The sequence below is a fragment of the Hypomesus transpacificus genome, chromosome 3 (genome assembly GCF_021917145.1).
Source record: "Hypomesus transpacificus isolate Combined female chromosome 3, fHypTra1, whole genome shotgun sequence".
Lineage (NCBI taxonomy): Eukaryota > Metazoa > Chordata > Actinopteri > Osmeriformes > Osmeridae > Hypomesus > Hypomesus transpacificus.
In genome coordinates this window covers 14,950,711-14,965,621 of record NC_061062.1, presented here as the reverse complement: position 1 = coordinate 14,965,621, position 14,911 = coordinate 14,950,711, and the positions used below count along the sequence as shown (strand labels likewise).

The 14,911-nt window shown below is 45.2% G+C and overlaps 1 protein-coding gene across 1 annotated transcript in view; it reads left to right on the top strand.

The window, feature by feature from the left end:
• The first annotated feature begins 4,744 nt into the window (after window positions 1-4,744).
• The window catches only part of tnika (TRAF2 and NCK interacting kinase a), a 40,260-nt gene continuing 30,093 nt past the window's right edge, over window positions 4,745-14,911 (top strand). The window contains 2 exon segments of the mRNA XM_047018353.1: window positions 4,745-5,212; window positions 11,123-11,188. Of these exon segments, the coding sequence (XP_046874309.1) occupies window positions 5,156-5,212; window positions 11,123-11,188 (123 nt within the window). The 5' untranslated portion in view covers window positions 4,745-5,155.

The following is a 14,911-nucleotide window of genomic DNA, read 5'->3' as shown; positions in this document are numbered from 1 at the left end:
ACACACACTCATAATCACACACACTTAGGCATGCTGTGCGTAGCACACTCTTACATTATGAAAGACACTGCTGTTTCTGGGACAAGAGCACTTTGTTTCTCTCAACGGTTGACTGTTTCTCATCTCTTTAGTCTTTGCTGCAACTGTGCAGTTAGCCATGCTGTGTGTGTGTGTGTGTGTGTGTGTGTGTGTGTGTGTGTGTGTGTGTGTGTGTGTGTGTGTGTGTATGTGTGTGTGTAAATGTGATGACTTGTCTTTACAGATTACTTCACAGGCGGAGCAGATGTCACAAGAACAGGTTTTTATATATGTAGCATATGCCATGTTTCAGCCTGCTTCCAAACACACAACGCCCCATCTCTCTCTTGCTTTCTCTTTCTCTCTCTTTTATTTTGTTTTTTTCTCTTAATTACCTTCTCCCTCTTATTAATGTCGCTCTGAATAAGAGCGTCTGCTAAATGACTAAATGTAATGTCGTCTTTTTCTCTCCCCACCACTGTTTCTTTCTTTGAAACGTTAAAATGGTATATGATTGTATCAGACAACACTGATTGCATACATACACACATACAGAAACACAAGCACAGACAAAAAAACACACACAAAAAAACACAGGGGTTGTAGCAACCCCTAGAGTCCAGCCAAGAGGAAGTCCTGGCCAGAACCACAGAAGGCACATAAACAAACACGCACACAGACACACTCACACAGACATACACACACAGACACACAGACCGACAAGCAGTCCCATGTGTAATATGCAGGTTACATAACAATGGGAATTGCCTCCCCTGTAAGTGACATGTGAGGTGAGGTCTTGAATAGGCAAGGATGAGATCAGAGAGGAATCTCCATGATGTATCAGTGTGCCTCCAAGATAACCCATTCTTCTGTATTGCTGGGTCTTCCTTAGAACACCGTCATCTTCCTCAGTACATTTCCCCCTCCTCAACATAATGTCCCTTTCCTCTGAAAACCTGAGACGTTACTGAGCTTTCCTTGGAAACCTTTTTATTTGCTAAATCTCTTTTTGCTCTGAAGACCGGAAGAACAGCTTTAGGCATTACAACTATGGACTTGCAGATATGAATCATATACTGGGACAGGTACAGACAGACACACACAAATACAAACTAACAGGCAGAGCAGGTACTTTTTTTTTAGGAGGAAAAACATTTTAATTGTTCATCTTAAGGGTTGTGTGGTGTAGACTAACGTTTGATATGCATGAGAGTAGCTTGCTTATATTTTTGAACCACTATTTCCAATGAGTTTCCACCAGTTTTCATTTTAGATTTCAATGTAGTCATGGGTGACATGTCCTCCTGAGAGATATCCATTAATCCAAAGTAGTAATCTATGTTTGCAAAATAGCATAACATAAATAGAGTAACCAAACTAAATACAAACCTATAAAAAAGTGAACGTATTCAGAGCTGACTTAGTTTCCACATTTCTACAACATTTCTGAAAAGTTGATTGTGTCACGGCAGAGTACACAAAACCTAACTGTTGGACTAAGAGGAAACTGGTCAGATGGGTTGTCGTCTGCATGGAAGGGGAAATTGAAGAAACTAAGATGGAAAGATGATGACAATGATGTTGATGAATAGTGCTATAAAGAAGTAGACAGAGGCATGGATTAAACTGAAAGAATGTTCTTGTTCCTGGATTGAGAGAATGGCTATCCCATGGGCTAATTCAAGACAATTCAATGTTAAAGTTGTACATTTGTTTGAGTATCATTTAAGAGACTAGTGTACAGTGCCGTGATGCAGTCGGTGATTAAGATGTCAGTGAAACACCAAAATACAGATTCCTTGAACTATATATGGTGATCAGTTCTTCTCAGTGGTTTTGGTACCTATATTTCTCAGATCACACTTAAAATGTTTCTGCCATCTCTGAAGTACACCTCCAAACTTATTGTAGTCAAATTACCAATGCTGTGGTAGCCTACATTCATGCAAATGATTATGTAGCCTTCATTTGTCTGCTGTTTCCTACATTATAAACTGTATATGTTTTGTTGATCAAAGTTAATTGTATTGGTTCTCTGTTAAATTGTCTTACCACCACAAACATCTAAACATTTAGTTCAACACAAGTCATTATATGCACAATGGTTGAGCCAGTTGTCATAATTGCAGGCCTAATTCATATGGCGCTGGTACATTTGCCTTTTGTACATGTACATTTTGACATCAGTAGGTCTAAGCACATTATTAGAGGTGAATTCGCTTTTACAACAGATATTCAGTTGCTTTCAAAGGAGCTGGCTAGCCAGTTTAACAGAACGACAATAGAAAGTGGATATAGCCGAATGCCTTTGTTGTTCACATTAGTTCAATCGCGGTAGGCAGGCTACTGCACTCCGTTGGATTATAATAAGGACACCGGCAAAATATAACCTTCTTTGCAGAGTGCCCTGTTCTCTAGATACCTATTCGAAGGAAACTTGATGCAGACCAGAAGACCAATCAGAGTGAAGGAGCTGGCACACGAAGAGAGCAAGCCAAACTGGCGGTGAATAATAAATTCATAATTTTTCATTATTTGTGTGGCGGCCTGCGGAAAACTGTAGGATGTTGCGGACGCTCATTGTTGGCAATCAGCTAAAAGATCGAAAATCGTTTTCTGTCAAAATTTAGATTTTTGATATTTTGTACAGTTAACATAAACGTAATTGTAATGTACAAAAAGTATATGATTACTTTGAAAAACAGTTAATTTCAACGGTTTTTGGCAAGGCCGTAGCCGTGGAGACAACATCGGGGGGACTTTTTTTATTCATTTATGATAATTTTGGGCAGTGTGCGTGGTTGCCTGTTGTAGCTTAGCACATTTATATTTTTATATCAATATATTGGGGGGGACATTTTGACCAGATTTGAATATTGGAGGGGATGTGGCCCCCCCAATATGTATTGTGATTATGGCCTTGGTTTTTGGACATGTTGGCTTGCAAGATTTTCAAGCCATGTGAACTCGAATTATAGCCTGGCTGCCAGCCCAACTTCTCCCCGCCCACAAAAAAATTTGGTCGGGAAGTTGGGTCTGGAGGGTCTTGCATTGTAGCCTGACGTTGTCATACTCATAATTCTAGTCAGAATATGAGTCTGAGCCTGATACGAGCCTGGAAAACAAATGCCTCTACGCTCAATTGGATAGATCTACAACCAATCAGAGCAACACAGTATGTGACGTATGTTAAGCACCGCATAGTTGTTGTCAACAGAACTAAACTACAAGCAGACTTGAAGTATGCTTGAAGAATGAATACAAACGATTTTTGCCGGTGTTGTAAAATTAATTTAAGGGTAGGGAGAGTACTTGCTCACACGGTCAAACTTTTTGAGCGAAACAATAAAGGGCAATGCATATACGAAGTTCTCCGTTTAGGATTACAACTCCATCGGGGCCAGCTGATAAATTAAACTTTTACCGAATCCCGTAGGAAGGACGGCAAAAACATATTTTCCATCAACAAATGCCTTGATTGCGTCTCTCTGTTTCTCTTTCAAAATTAATGCGCTGTTGATGTCTTCTAAAACAGACTCGATGGCAGTATCATAACATCCCAGATCTCCAGCGGTAGCCATGTTTGTTCAAAACGAATTCAACTTAGGCGCTCTTTTGGTGATTGTTACTGTTGATCATCTGTCCATCGTCGTATAAAGCCCGCCCTGGCAATTTAATTGGTTCGCCCAGATTCTGGTTTTCTGTAGTTGGTCCCCAATACGAGAACCTCCAGACCCAACTTCCCGACCAAATTGTTTTGGGGGCGGGGAGAAGTTGGGCTGGTAGCCAGGCTACTTGTATTGGGGACAACTACAGAAAACCAGAATCGGGACGGACCAATGAAATTGCCAGGGCGGGCTTTATACAATGATGGACAGATGATCAACAGCAACGTCACGAAAGAACGCTTGGGTTGAATTGTTTTCAACAAACAACATATTACGTTGCTCTGATAGGTCTATCCAATTGAGCGAAGAGGCATTTGTTTTACGAGTTCGTTTAAAACACGCCCAGTAGTCACAGCCCAACGGAGAGTTTTCAGACTCATATTCTGACTTGAATTACTAGTATGACAACGTCAGGCTACTCGAATTATGAAACGGGGTGGAATCTTTGAATGCAGTTTTTTTCCTTATCACTTTTTGACACAGGTCAACTTTAAAATGTTGTAACTTCAGTTGTGATAAAGATATCTGAGTAATTGAAACATATTTGTATTAGGGAGAGTTTATAATTTCCAAATATGTATAAGACACAGAAAATAAATTTTTCACCATGTGAAGGGTTTCACACATTTGATGTCGAAATGCATATCCAAACAACAATCGCGGCACTGCACTCCGTTGGATTATAAAGAGGACACCTGCAGGATATACATTTTGCAGAGAGCACGGTTCTTTCTGTTACCGTGGAAAACTAAGCCAATTCTAATTAGTGCCCACACGCGCGCACGCACACACGCACGCACACACACACACACACATTCCTGGAATTTATAGAGATGTTCTCACAGGTATAAATATATATGTGACATGATCTCTGTCTTCCAGTAGGCTAGTAAGATTAAATCATATTGTAGAGCCTATTCATCGAAGGCCTATCTGTCATCTCCGATAAACAGTATCGGGCGGAGGCCCACACGCCTTGCCTCAGACATTTTTCTTCGGAAGCCACTTATAAATGATGCCAGCCTCGTTGCTGGAGGCCGGTGCGTTCTGTCAGAGGCGGGGTTTGGACGTTTGGGGTGGAGAGTGCTCCAGTTTATCCCTCCCTCTCGATATGTCTGACTGACAGCGCTCCACATTTCAGCAGCAAATCCGCTGGACTCTCACCGTCGTACCGGGGCTTCAGACACTGCGTTTCAACGTTTTGCTTTGCAGACATGGATTCGGGAGCAGCGATGTGCTCGTCCCGTTGCAACGCGCCAGCGTTCGTGCACCTGTAACTGGAACAGGCACGTCAGCGGACGAGCGTACATTGCTGCTTTTATTGAGCTTGGTCTGCGTGAGTTGCATAGTCAAGAAAAGGAGAGAGGAACACAGGCTCCGCTGCACTCAAGGAGAGGAGACGAGTGTGAAGGCCGTTCTCAGGGTCGGTTGGTCGATTTCGGTGCTGAGTTTGGCTTCTATTCAACATGGCGAGCGACTCTCCTGCTCGTAGTCTGGACGAGATAGACCTCTCCACTTTTAAGGTATGGGATGTGATTTACATTGCAGTGAATAGCCCCGGCCCATGTCGCTGTAACAGTTTTTTTTTGTGTAGCAGTGTGTATGTATTTGGATTTATCTGTGTGTCCTGGGTGCGGGTTATGCATTAGTGTGCCTGGGCGCGTGTGTGGGATTCAGTCCACCTGACAGCTCCATGAATATTGAGTCTGGCGACCGAGAAGAAACGGATGTGTCCGAGACAGGCTGCTACAATGTGTCAAATTATAGACCGAGGCCCCCCCCCCCCCTCATCACCACCACCATAGCATTTTCAGTAGCCTAGCAAGAGTTTAAAATGTCTGAGTTTCCCACGGTAGCTGAGTAATACGATGAAACATGCGCGGATTGCGGTGTAAATCTCCTGACCTGGTTTGTGTTTTCAGCTGTTTATCGGCAGGCTTTTATGCTGCCTTGATTCAGTCAGCCACGGAATGTAACCTATTTAACAACAGCACTGAATCTCGACTTAGGCTGTGTGTGTGTTATTTGCCAAATGTTAGTTTCCTGACACAGTCTCACAGATGCTGGCCCATGGTGTCTGAGGCAATTTGAGTCGGGATAATCGGTAACGGAGCGTTCTGTGCAGTTTGTGTGTGTGTGTGTGTGCGCGCGCGCGCGTGTAGTTGGTGGTGGGGTTTTGGTGGACGTTTGTGTTGTCAGTTCTAGAAACATCCTACAGACAGTCGTCTGCTAGACAGTGAACGCACTCGGAGACTACCTGTAGTCAGCGCTGCTAATATCTCTGCTGCTGCTACTGCACCGCACGTTCTTTTGTTCGCCTGTGCGCACTGCACACAGAAACACACACACACGCAGTAACAAACACTTACACAAGCAAACACACATCCGCACACATGCGTTAAGGCACACACATACACGCACGCAGAACAAAGACACAAACGCACACTCCTCACACTATTAATACATCGGTACCAATCTATTCACTTCACTGGGCACTGTGTGTGTTTGTTTTTGTCTGTTATAGCAGCTGTAGGCTTTGCAGAGACATTTATTTGTTACTCTACTAATGAGAGAGAGAGAGAGAGAGAGAGAGAGAGTAAATGAGAGGCATACCAGGTGTCTGTTTCTATCTCTGTCTGTGTCACTATATGCCTGTCTGCAATATTTGTGTATGTGGCAGGGTTTGTGTTCTATGTGTCTGTAATTCACACAAGGTGTTGTGGTAGCCTATGTCCCTGGCATTTGTGTTGTGCTAGTGTCTGTGTGTCTTTAGTACAGGCTCCATGCTGTACTGTGTGTGTAGTACAGGTCTGTGTGTATGTAAGCATGTTGTGGTAATGTACTAGTGTGTGTGTACTACAAGTCTGTGTTGTCCTAGTGCACTATTGTGTGTGTCTGTGTGTGTGTGTACTAGGACTGTGTGCTAGTGTACTGTAGTGTTCTGGTAGTTTGTCTACAGTGACAGTACATCGGGACCAGTCCTGCTGTTGAGAGCTGAGATTAGTCTTTCACTCCCCTCACTAATCCTCTGACTGGCTGACTGGCTGGGTCTGGTCCCAGCATCCACTCTGGGTAGGGTGAAAGACGGAGTGAGAGAGAGAGAGATGAAAGATAGAGGGAGATTGACGGAGAGAGAGAGAGAGAGAACCCTCACATATCCTAGTTCAGACCCATGGTCAGACGTTCAAATCTTAGTTTAGATCCAAGCAAATGTCATGTTTATTTAACACCAGGAGTGTTTATTTAATCCCCAACTCATGAGAGTGGACCTATATAAACATTCAACAAGGAAAATGAACACGGGAGTCATTCTCCTTAAGTCAGATCTTAGTTATTCAGAAGAACTGCTTTTGGTCCTGCCTTCAGAGGAGATGAAGCGAGAAGACAAGGACATGAGGCTAGGAGACGAGGAGGTGATGGTAGGACACAAGGAGGCACAGCTGGGCATATCAAGATGCAGCTTGTGTGTCCTGTCTCCATGGCCACCTGAGAGTGGCCATGGAGGCCTGGTGTCTGGGTCACAGGAGGACCAAGGACGTCCTCTCTCTGGGAGCTCCACACAGGACTTCTGTGACTGCTAATGAGGCCTTACTTCCACAATCACACGTGAGAAAAACATCTGAGAAACCTGTGTGTGTGTGTGTGTGTGTGTGTGTGTGGGGGGGGGGGGTACCGTGGATTCCATTTCAGTGAGGTTTTTACAGAAGTGTGTTTGTTTGTCTGGGAGCAAGCAGTTAGCTAACACAAGAATTCACACATGTAGCAACATGTCGATGATGCGCTGGTTGAGTTGGTATCGCTTCCTCCACCAACATTCAGTCCTTCTTCCATCCGTCTTTCCCATCTGTCTATCTCTTTCTCTCAATCTCTCCAGCCTTGCCATGTAGCCTGTTCCCATCCTAAAGGAATTAATAATGCCATTCTCTCTCTTTTTATCTGTCTATGTCTCTCTCTCTCTTTATTTCTCTCTTTGGCTTTCTCTTTGTCTTTCTGATTTCTCATCTCATGTAGGGATATAGGAAGTGAATGACGGATAATGGTGATGACACACACACAGACGCACAGACAGGCAAAGCACGCAGACAGGCACACGCACAGTGGTCTAACCAGGCAGTTAGGAAGTAGGTCAAGGGGGCTGGGCTTGCCCTAGTGGTGGCCCCTTCTACTCTGCTCGAAAGACAATTACATTCTGACCACACACTTACACTCACTCACACTCCCTCAACACAGACTCAACTGGGAACTGGGAAGTGGAGTGAACAGAAGTGGGCTAAAGTGCTCACTCTGCACCTCTCTCTCTCACTCTGCACCTCTCTCTCTCTCTCTCTCTCTCTCTCTCTCTCTCTCTCTCTCTCTCTCTCTCTCTCTCTCTCTCTCTCTCTCTCTCTCTCTCTCTCTCTCTCTCTCTCTCTCTCTCTCTCTCTCTCTCTCTCTGCGCTCCTCCTGTCTATCTGCTGTCGTTCCTGGTTCAGCTTCATCCTAGTGCCCCTGTAGATCTGTACAGTCGTGTGGATGCACCAAAGCCAACCAGCGTTAGGACATGACTGCACATGCACACACACACACATGGCCACACACACAAACAAACAAACATTTCAGTAAGGGTTGAGGCAGTCAGCTGACAAGAGCAACAGATGGTAAACCAGCAGGACAGCACTGGCCTCAAAAACGCACATACACACACACACACACACGTATACATACACACACAGACACACAGATATTCACTGATGGTAGGAACAGCAGGGGTTTCAGACCTGTCAGTGACAACAGTATCCTGTGCTCTACATCAAACACACACGCTACACACCTGTGCTACACACACACACACAAACACACACACACACACAGTAGACACTCATGGCGGTGCCTCAGGCGGGACAGGAGGGGAGGAGAGGGAAAAGGTCATAGACAGGAAGGATAGAGGGAGATAGTTTGATGGATGTAAACAAAGCTCCCAGCTTTGTTACAGTATAGCTTATGATGAGAGGGAGGGAGGAGAGAGGGGAGGAGGGAGGGGAGAGATGGAGGGAGAGTCAGAGAGGATGGATTAGGAAGGAGTTTGTCCAATGTACATGTTTACAAAGTATACTTTGTGTGTGTGTGTGTGTATACGGTATGGTATGTGTGTGTGTTGTGTACTAACGTAGTGAGCAGTGTGATCCAATAGGGCTGGAGCAGCATGACTTGTGTTATACTGTTACCGTGCTAATGGCAGTTGGCGGCTGTGTGTTTCCAGAAGCACATGTGGAGGACTAGCTGGAATTTGATCTCAGTAAGGAAATAGCAGTTAGACATGACAGTAGTTAAAGATGATAATAGTTACACATTCCTGGACTGACTGTAGTTCTTTGATATTTACATTTTAACCATCTCTGTATTGTTGTTTCTGCACTGTGTGTGTGTGTGTCCATGTGTCTGTGTATGTGTGTTTGTCCGTGTGTGGTGAAGGACTGGAGGTAATGTCTAGCAGTGACATGGTGTGTTGATGTTATGTCTCTGCAGGATTACAGTGATCTTATGTTGACCTCCAACAGAGAGGGGTTCCCATTAATCCCCTTCTCACAACACCAATGTTGAGAGAGAGAGGGAGAGAGAGGGAGAGAGGGAGAGAGGGAGAGAGAGGGCATGTTGTTTGCATGTTGAATCAGTCACCTTTTTATGTAGCTTACTTTGTCACTGGTGTTTGTTCTTCAATTCTGCCCGGCTCAAGCCTCAAACATACCCCCAGTCCCCCCCCCCCCCCCCCCCCCCCACACACACACACACATGTATGCACGCGCACACACACCCTTCAGACCTCCAGGATTCATCAGTCACCAGCGAGGGATTCGACTCATGTGACAGTCATGTGACACAGCAAAACTCTAACAAGCAACAGAAAAGTTTGAATTCAAGTACACACACACACACACAGAGGCAGGCATGGTGCAGAACACTCTCTGTGGCTGGCCTATTAAATATGAATGATAATGGGGTATTTTTATCAGTGGGCCTGAGGACATGTATGAAGTGGAGCAGCAAACAGACAGCACTCTGCATGTACACACACTGAAGCCAGTGTGTGTGTGTGTGTGTGTGTGTGTGTGTGGGGGGGGTGAGTATGGTAAGAGATATTAAAAGAGATAAAAGGGGTGTGTGGGGGTAGAGAAAGAGTCATAGGGAGAGAGAATCGTGGAATATGTGAAAAAGATGGGGACAAGTCAGAGAGAAAGAGAAGGAGACAGAGAGAGAAAATGAGAGGGAGGCTGAAGAAAGTGATGCTTATTGTTCTACCCGTATGTGCACTCTCAACTTCAGACATAGGTGAGAGACACACACACACACATTCAGCAACATTAGACAGCTTCTCACACTAACATTCTCATACACACTTAAACGGTCGTGTGCGTTCGTGTCCTGAGAAGAGTATGTATGAGTGTGGGTGAGAATTAAACAGCTAGACGATGTAGTTGAAACACAGGGTTAGACAGCATAAGTATGTGTGTGTGTGTGCATGTTTGTGCATGTGTGTGTGGCATGTTTCTCATTGCAGGAAATCAAATAGGGGAGGAGAGGCAGCATCTTTCTTGAGACGGCTGACAGCTGACAGGTCTACTGAGAAAGGGAGAGAGGGGAAAAGAAATGGAGAGGGGGTGATGGGTGTAGTTGAAAAGCAATGAAATGGTGCTAGCTAGCTCGACTGAAAACCCATCTGAGAAGAAATTGAGATGGAAAGAGAAATAAAGAGAGTAAAGGGAGAGAGAGAGAAATGGTTAAAAAAAAACTTAGATGTACTTCTAGAATGACAAAGGAGGGAAAGAGAGAAAGAATGAATGAACTGCCATAGCATTACTGGGAGACGGTCAGGAATGAGAGAGAGCGATGGAGAGACAATGAGAGAAAGAAAGAGTGCTGGAGAGACTGATCTACTGTGGTGACTGGAGATGAACAGAGGCTTGCAGAGCATGAGAGAGAAAGTGAGAGAGAGAGAGTGAATACCAGCTATTGTTGGAATGCCTTAGCAACACAGCCATGAGGGAGGGGGAATGGGCTGTAGTGTGTGTGTGTGTGTGTGTGTGTGTGTGTGTGTGTGTGTGTGTGCGCGTGAGTGTGAGTGTGTGTACTGTATGTCCTGTCGGCATGAGGGCTAATGTGTGTGTTTGCGTGGGATCACTGAGTTTAGGGTTAGTGTGTGTGTGTGTACTGTATGTGTGTTAGCTCTCAGCTAGCTGCTCCTTGCTGACAGCCAGGAGTGTCTTAAGTCCGAGTGTGCAGAACACAACTGTGGTCCATCTATGGTGGTCCTCAGTCATGTGGGTCCACCTCTGCCAGACCCACATTCTCTGCTGACTACGCTACTAACCAAGGGTGTGTTTGGGTAGGGGGAGGGGGGGTAAGGGTGGGGAATGAGCCAACCACTGCCTTGCTAAAATCAATGTATCTCTCTTTAGGACCCTGCGGGCATCTTTGAGCTGGTCGAACTGGTGGGCAATGGCACTTATGGACAGGTCTACAAGGTAAGATATAAACATTCCCATTGGCCCACACTTCTTTCTTTCTTTCCCTGTCCCTGCAGATGACATGGCACTAGTGTATGTGTGTGCCATTGTGATGGTTTGAGGTCAGCAGGACCCACCAGTATTTCTGGGTGGGTCCCTATCCTATCTCAGAGGACCAGTCCAAACACACATCCTCTCCCTTCCTTTTCTCTCCCATTCCTCCCCTTCTTCCCTATCTTGTCATCCTCTGCTCCAGCACCAAGACACCCTGAGTGACAGCCTGTCATGCTTTATTTACATTATCTCTGCTTTGGATTGAATTGTGTGTGTGTGTGTATCTAATGCAGCCGTGAGTGAAGGTCATATTGTGATGGAAAGGAGAGACTGTTCTGTCTGCTGATTGGACCAGAGGAGAGGTCAGGCAAAGGTTGGACATACCACTCTACACTCCTAGATACTCACTCTGAGAGTGAGAGAAAGAGACAGAGAGAGACAGACAGAGAAAGTGTGCCTGTATATGTATTTACGTGTGTGTATGTGTAACTCTGTCTGTCTGTCTGTCTCTCTCTCTCTCTCTCTCTCTCTCTCTCTCTCTCTCTCTCTCTCTCTGTCTCTGTCTCTGTCTCTGTCTCTGTCTCTGTCTCTGTCTCTGTCTCTGTCTCTGTCTCTGTCTCTGTCTTTGTCTTTGTCTCTCTCTCTCTGTGTCTGTGTCTGTGCTCTCCAGAAAGAGGAGGAGAGTTATGTATGTACGGTTATTGCTGACAATGCGCTCTAACTGAAAGTCACGGCCCATTGGCTAGCTGACACCCAGCCTGTCTTCTGCTGTACACTACATGTCAGCTCTACAGCACAGCTGACACACACACACACACATACACACACTCACACACACTCACACACACCCAGACCTCTTTAATATTCTGGTCTGTTGAACCCAAACTAGCCATTTCTTCTTTTCTCAAGAGTGAGATGGACTTTTCCTTCATTAATCTATGTAATTACCCCCCCCACCCTCTCCCTCTGTGTGTGTGTGTGTGTGTGTGTGTGCAAAGGCTGGCAAGGGGAGATAACAGGGTTTTATCACTTCCACCTCCCTCTAGTTAAATGATAGAGATCTGCATAAGCAACATACTGTTTAAAACTTTGCTGTTGTTTGTTTCAGAGAGTAGAGAAGCATAGAAGTAATAGCTTGCTCATTGTTCATCAAGGCTACCTTTATTTTTCTCTTTCTTTCCCTCCCTCTTCCTCTCAATTTTTCCAGTTTTTCATTTTCATAATCTAATGTTCTGTATTTGTCACTGCCACACATCCATATACTTTATACATCTAAATTATTTTTTTATATTTCATTAGCTCTGTAGATAGTACATGGGTGTAGCTAGCGTGCAGAGGCTCCTGGGCTGGGTGTAGCTAGCTAGCAGAGGGTCTTAGGCTGGGTGTAACTACCTAGTACAGGCCAATGAGCTGCCCCAGAAGACTGTCTGTCTGTAAATATAGCCCCTTAGTTTCTCTGCCTCCACAAATAGTGCAACATTGGTAATGCTAAATAATTAAATACTTTCGCTTTTCAACTCTCTCCCCCTCTCCCCTGATCCTTTTCTTTCTTTTGTCCACCCACTCTCTAACCCCCCACCTTTCTTTCTTTCCCTTTTTCTCTGTCTTGCATATATGCTTTTTACCAATGTGAATATGTCATAGTGCCAATGGGAATTGTAGTTGTTTGGATGCTGAGGAAGTGGTGTTGAACAGGTAGAGGTCATCCTTGGACCTTGGACTGACCGGAGGACTGACTGTTCGTTAAAATAGATTTATTGTTCCTCCATAATCGCCAGGGATGAAGTCATTTGATGTAAAAAATATTGATACAAGGGCCAGCAGTGAGGAAATTAAGGAAGACAATTATACAACAGAAACACGTTGCTTCACACTCACACACACGCACACACACACACGCACACACACCAGATGGCATACAGACTGGCAGCAATATTGTTATGGCACCATGTCGACTGACACCCTGGCCCTGGCAGTCGTGGCCTCACTTGTGTGCGGCCTACCTGTTTGTGTGTGTGTGTGTGTGTGATAGTAGGCATTAGAAGAGGAGGAGAACATTTGTAATTCTCTGATGACAGAAGGCATCCTCTCCTCAGGCAAAGTGCTCCACACACTCATCAAATATTCAACACTGCTGCTTCTCTGTGGAGCACCACACACACGCTAGTCAGGAAGAGAGTTTGTGCATGTCTGCATGTGTGTGCGTGATGAATTGAACCGTGAAAAATTAAATTTACATGAAAGAGGTCTCTCTCTCCATTGGCCCACCAGAGGTGTTGCCATGACCACGGATGAGTGATGTCATCGTGATCATGGTAGCGTACAGATCTGGGATCAGATAAGGCAGATCCAGATTAGGATTATCTCCTCTCCTTGGAAAGAATGCCTAATCTCATGAACCAATCATACCTTCATCTGACCTGAGTCATTGGGCCTGGAGTTAGGGCTGGGGCTGGGTAAATCTCTGTGTCCAGTTAAGCGGTTCTCAACCCTGGTCCTTGTTTTAGAGGTTTCCTTGCTCCAACACACCTCATTCAGAAGAATGGGTCATTTTCAAGCTCTGTAGAAACCTGATAATATCTCATACCACCTATCCTTGGAAAAAATGCCTAATCTCATGAACCAATCACGCCTCCATCTGACCTGGGTCATTGGGCCTGGAGTCAGGGCAAGGCCAGGGGCGGGGCCAGAGGCAGGGCCAGCGGGGGCAGGGCCAGGGGGGCCAGGGCCTTGTTTCAGATATTTCCCTCCAACACCTGTGTGTTGGTGCAGGGAAACATCTGAAACATGCAGGGCAGGGGGGTACAATGACCAGGTTTGAGAACCACGTTTAGGTCCAGAACTACTAAGTTTAGGTCCAGAACTACTCTGTATTGTATGTCTAGTGTCCAGGTCTAAGTGTATACTGCAGCCTCAGTGTTGTTAGTACTGTATGTGTTGTTGCCCTGGTTATCACTAGGCTACCCTGCCACACAGCTCTCTAACCCAGTTCACTCAGTGATGTCACTGTTTCAATCACAACCTATCTCTGCTTCATTTTCTATTTTTATCTCTGTATTCGTCTCTCTAGACACACACAGACACAAACACAAACACACACACACAGATGTAGACACACACAGAGATACACACAGATCCACACGTTACCCACTCCAGAGCCATTGTGAATGAACCATGACTGAGGTGTATGTTTCCCGTTGCCGTGGAAACTGCAGCTGTGGTTGTTGTGTCAGGCCGACACACACACACACACCTGGCAGTGTTCATTAACCTACTTCCTCTCTCTGTCAGTCCCCCCTGAGGCCACACGCCCCACTTACCCACAATGCACCTCTCTCACCCAAACAAGGGTCAATTAGCCATGCCTGATGTCAATAACAGATTATTTGCTTCACCATCTCTCTCCTGTTCCACTCTCACCCTGCTCTTTCTCTGCCTTCCCCTCTCTCTCTCCCTCCCCTACCTCTCTCACCCTCTCTTCCCCTCTCTCTCTTTCACACCCACTCTTTTCTCTAAATGAATCACAAACTGTCTCCTCGTTAGAAATCCTTTCCCTCTTTTCTCGGTTTTCTGGATCTGGGCTGTAAGAGGTGATATACTGACCATTCTCACAGTCTTCAGTGCCTGATTTACTGATAGTCAATAATCTATACCACCCTCCTTTCTTCCATCCGCCATCTGTCCTAT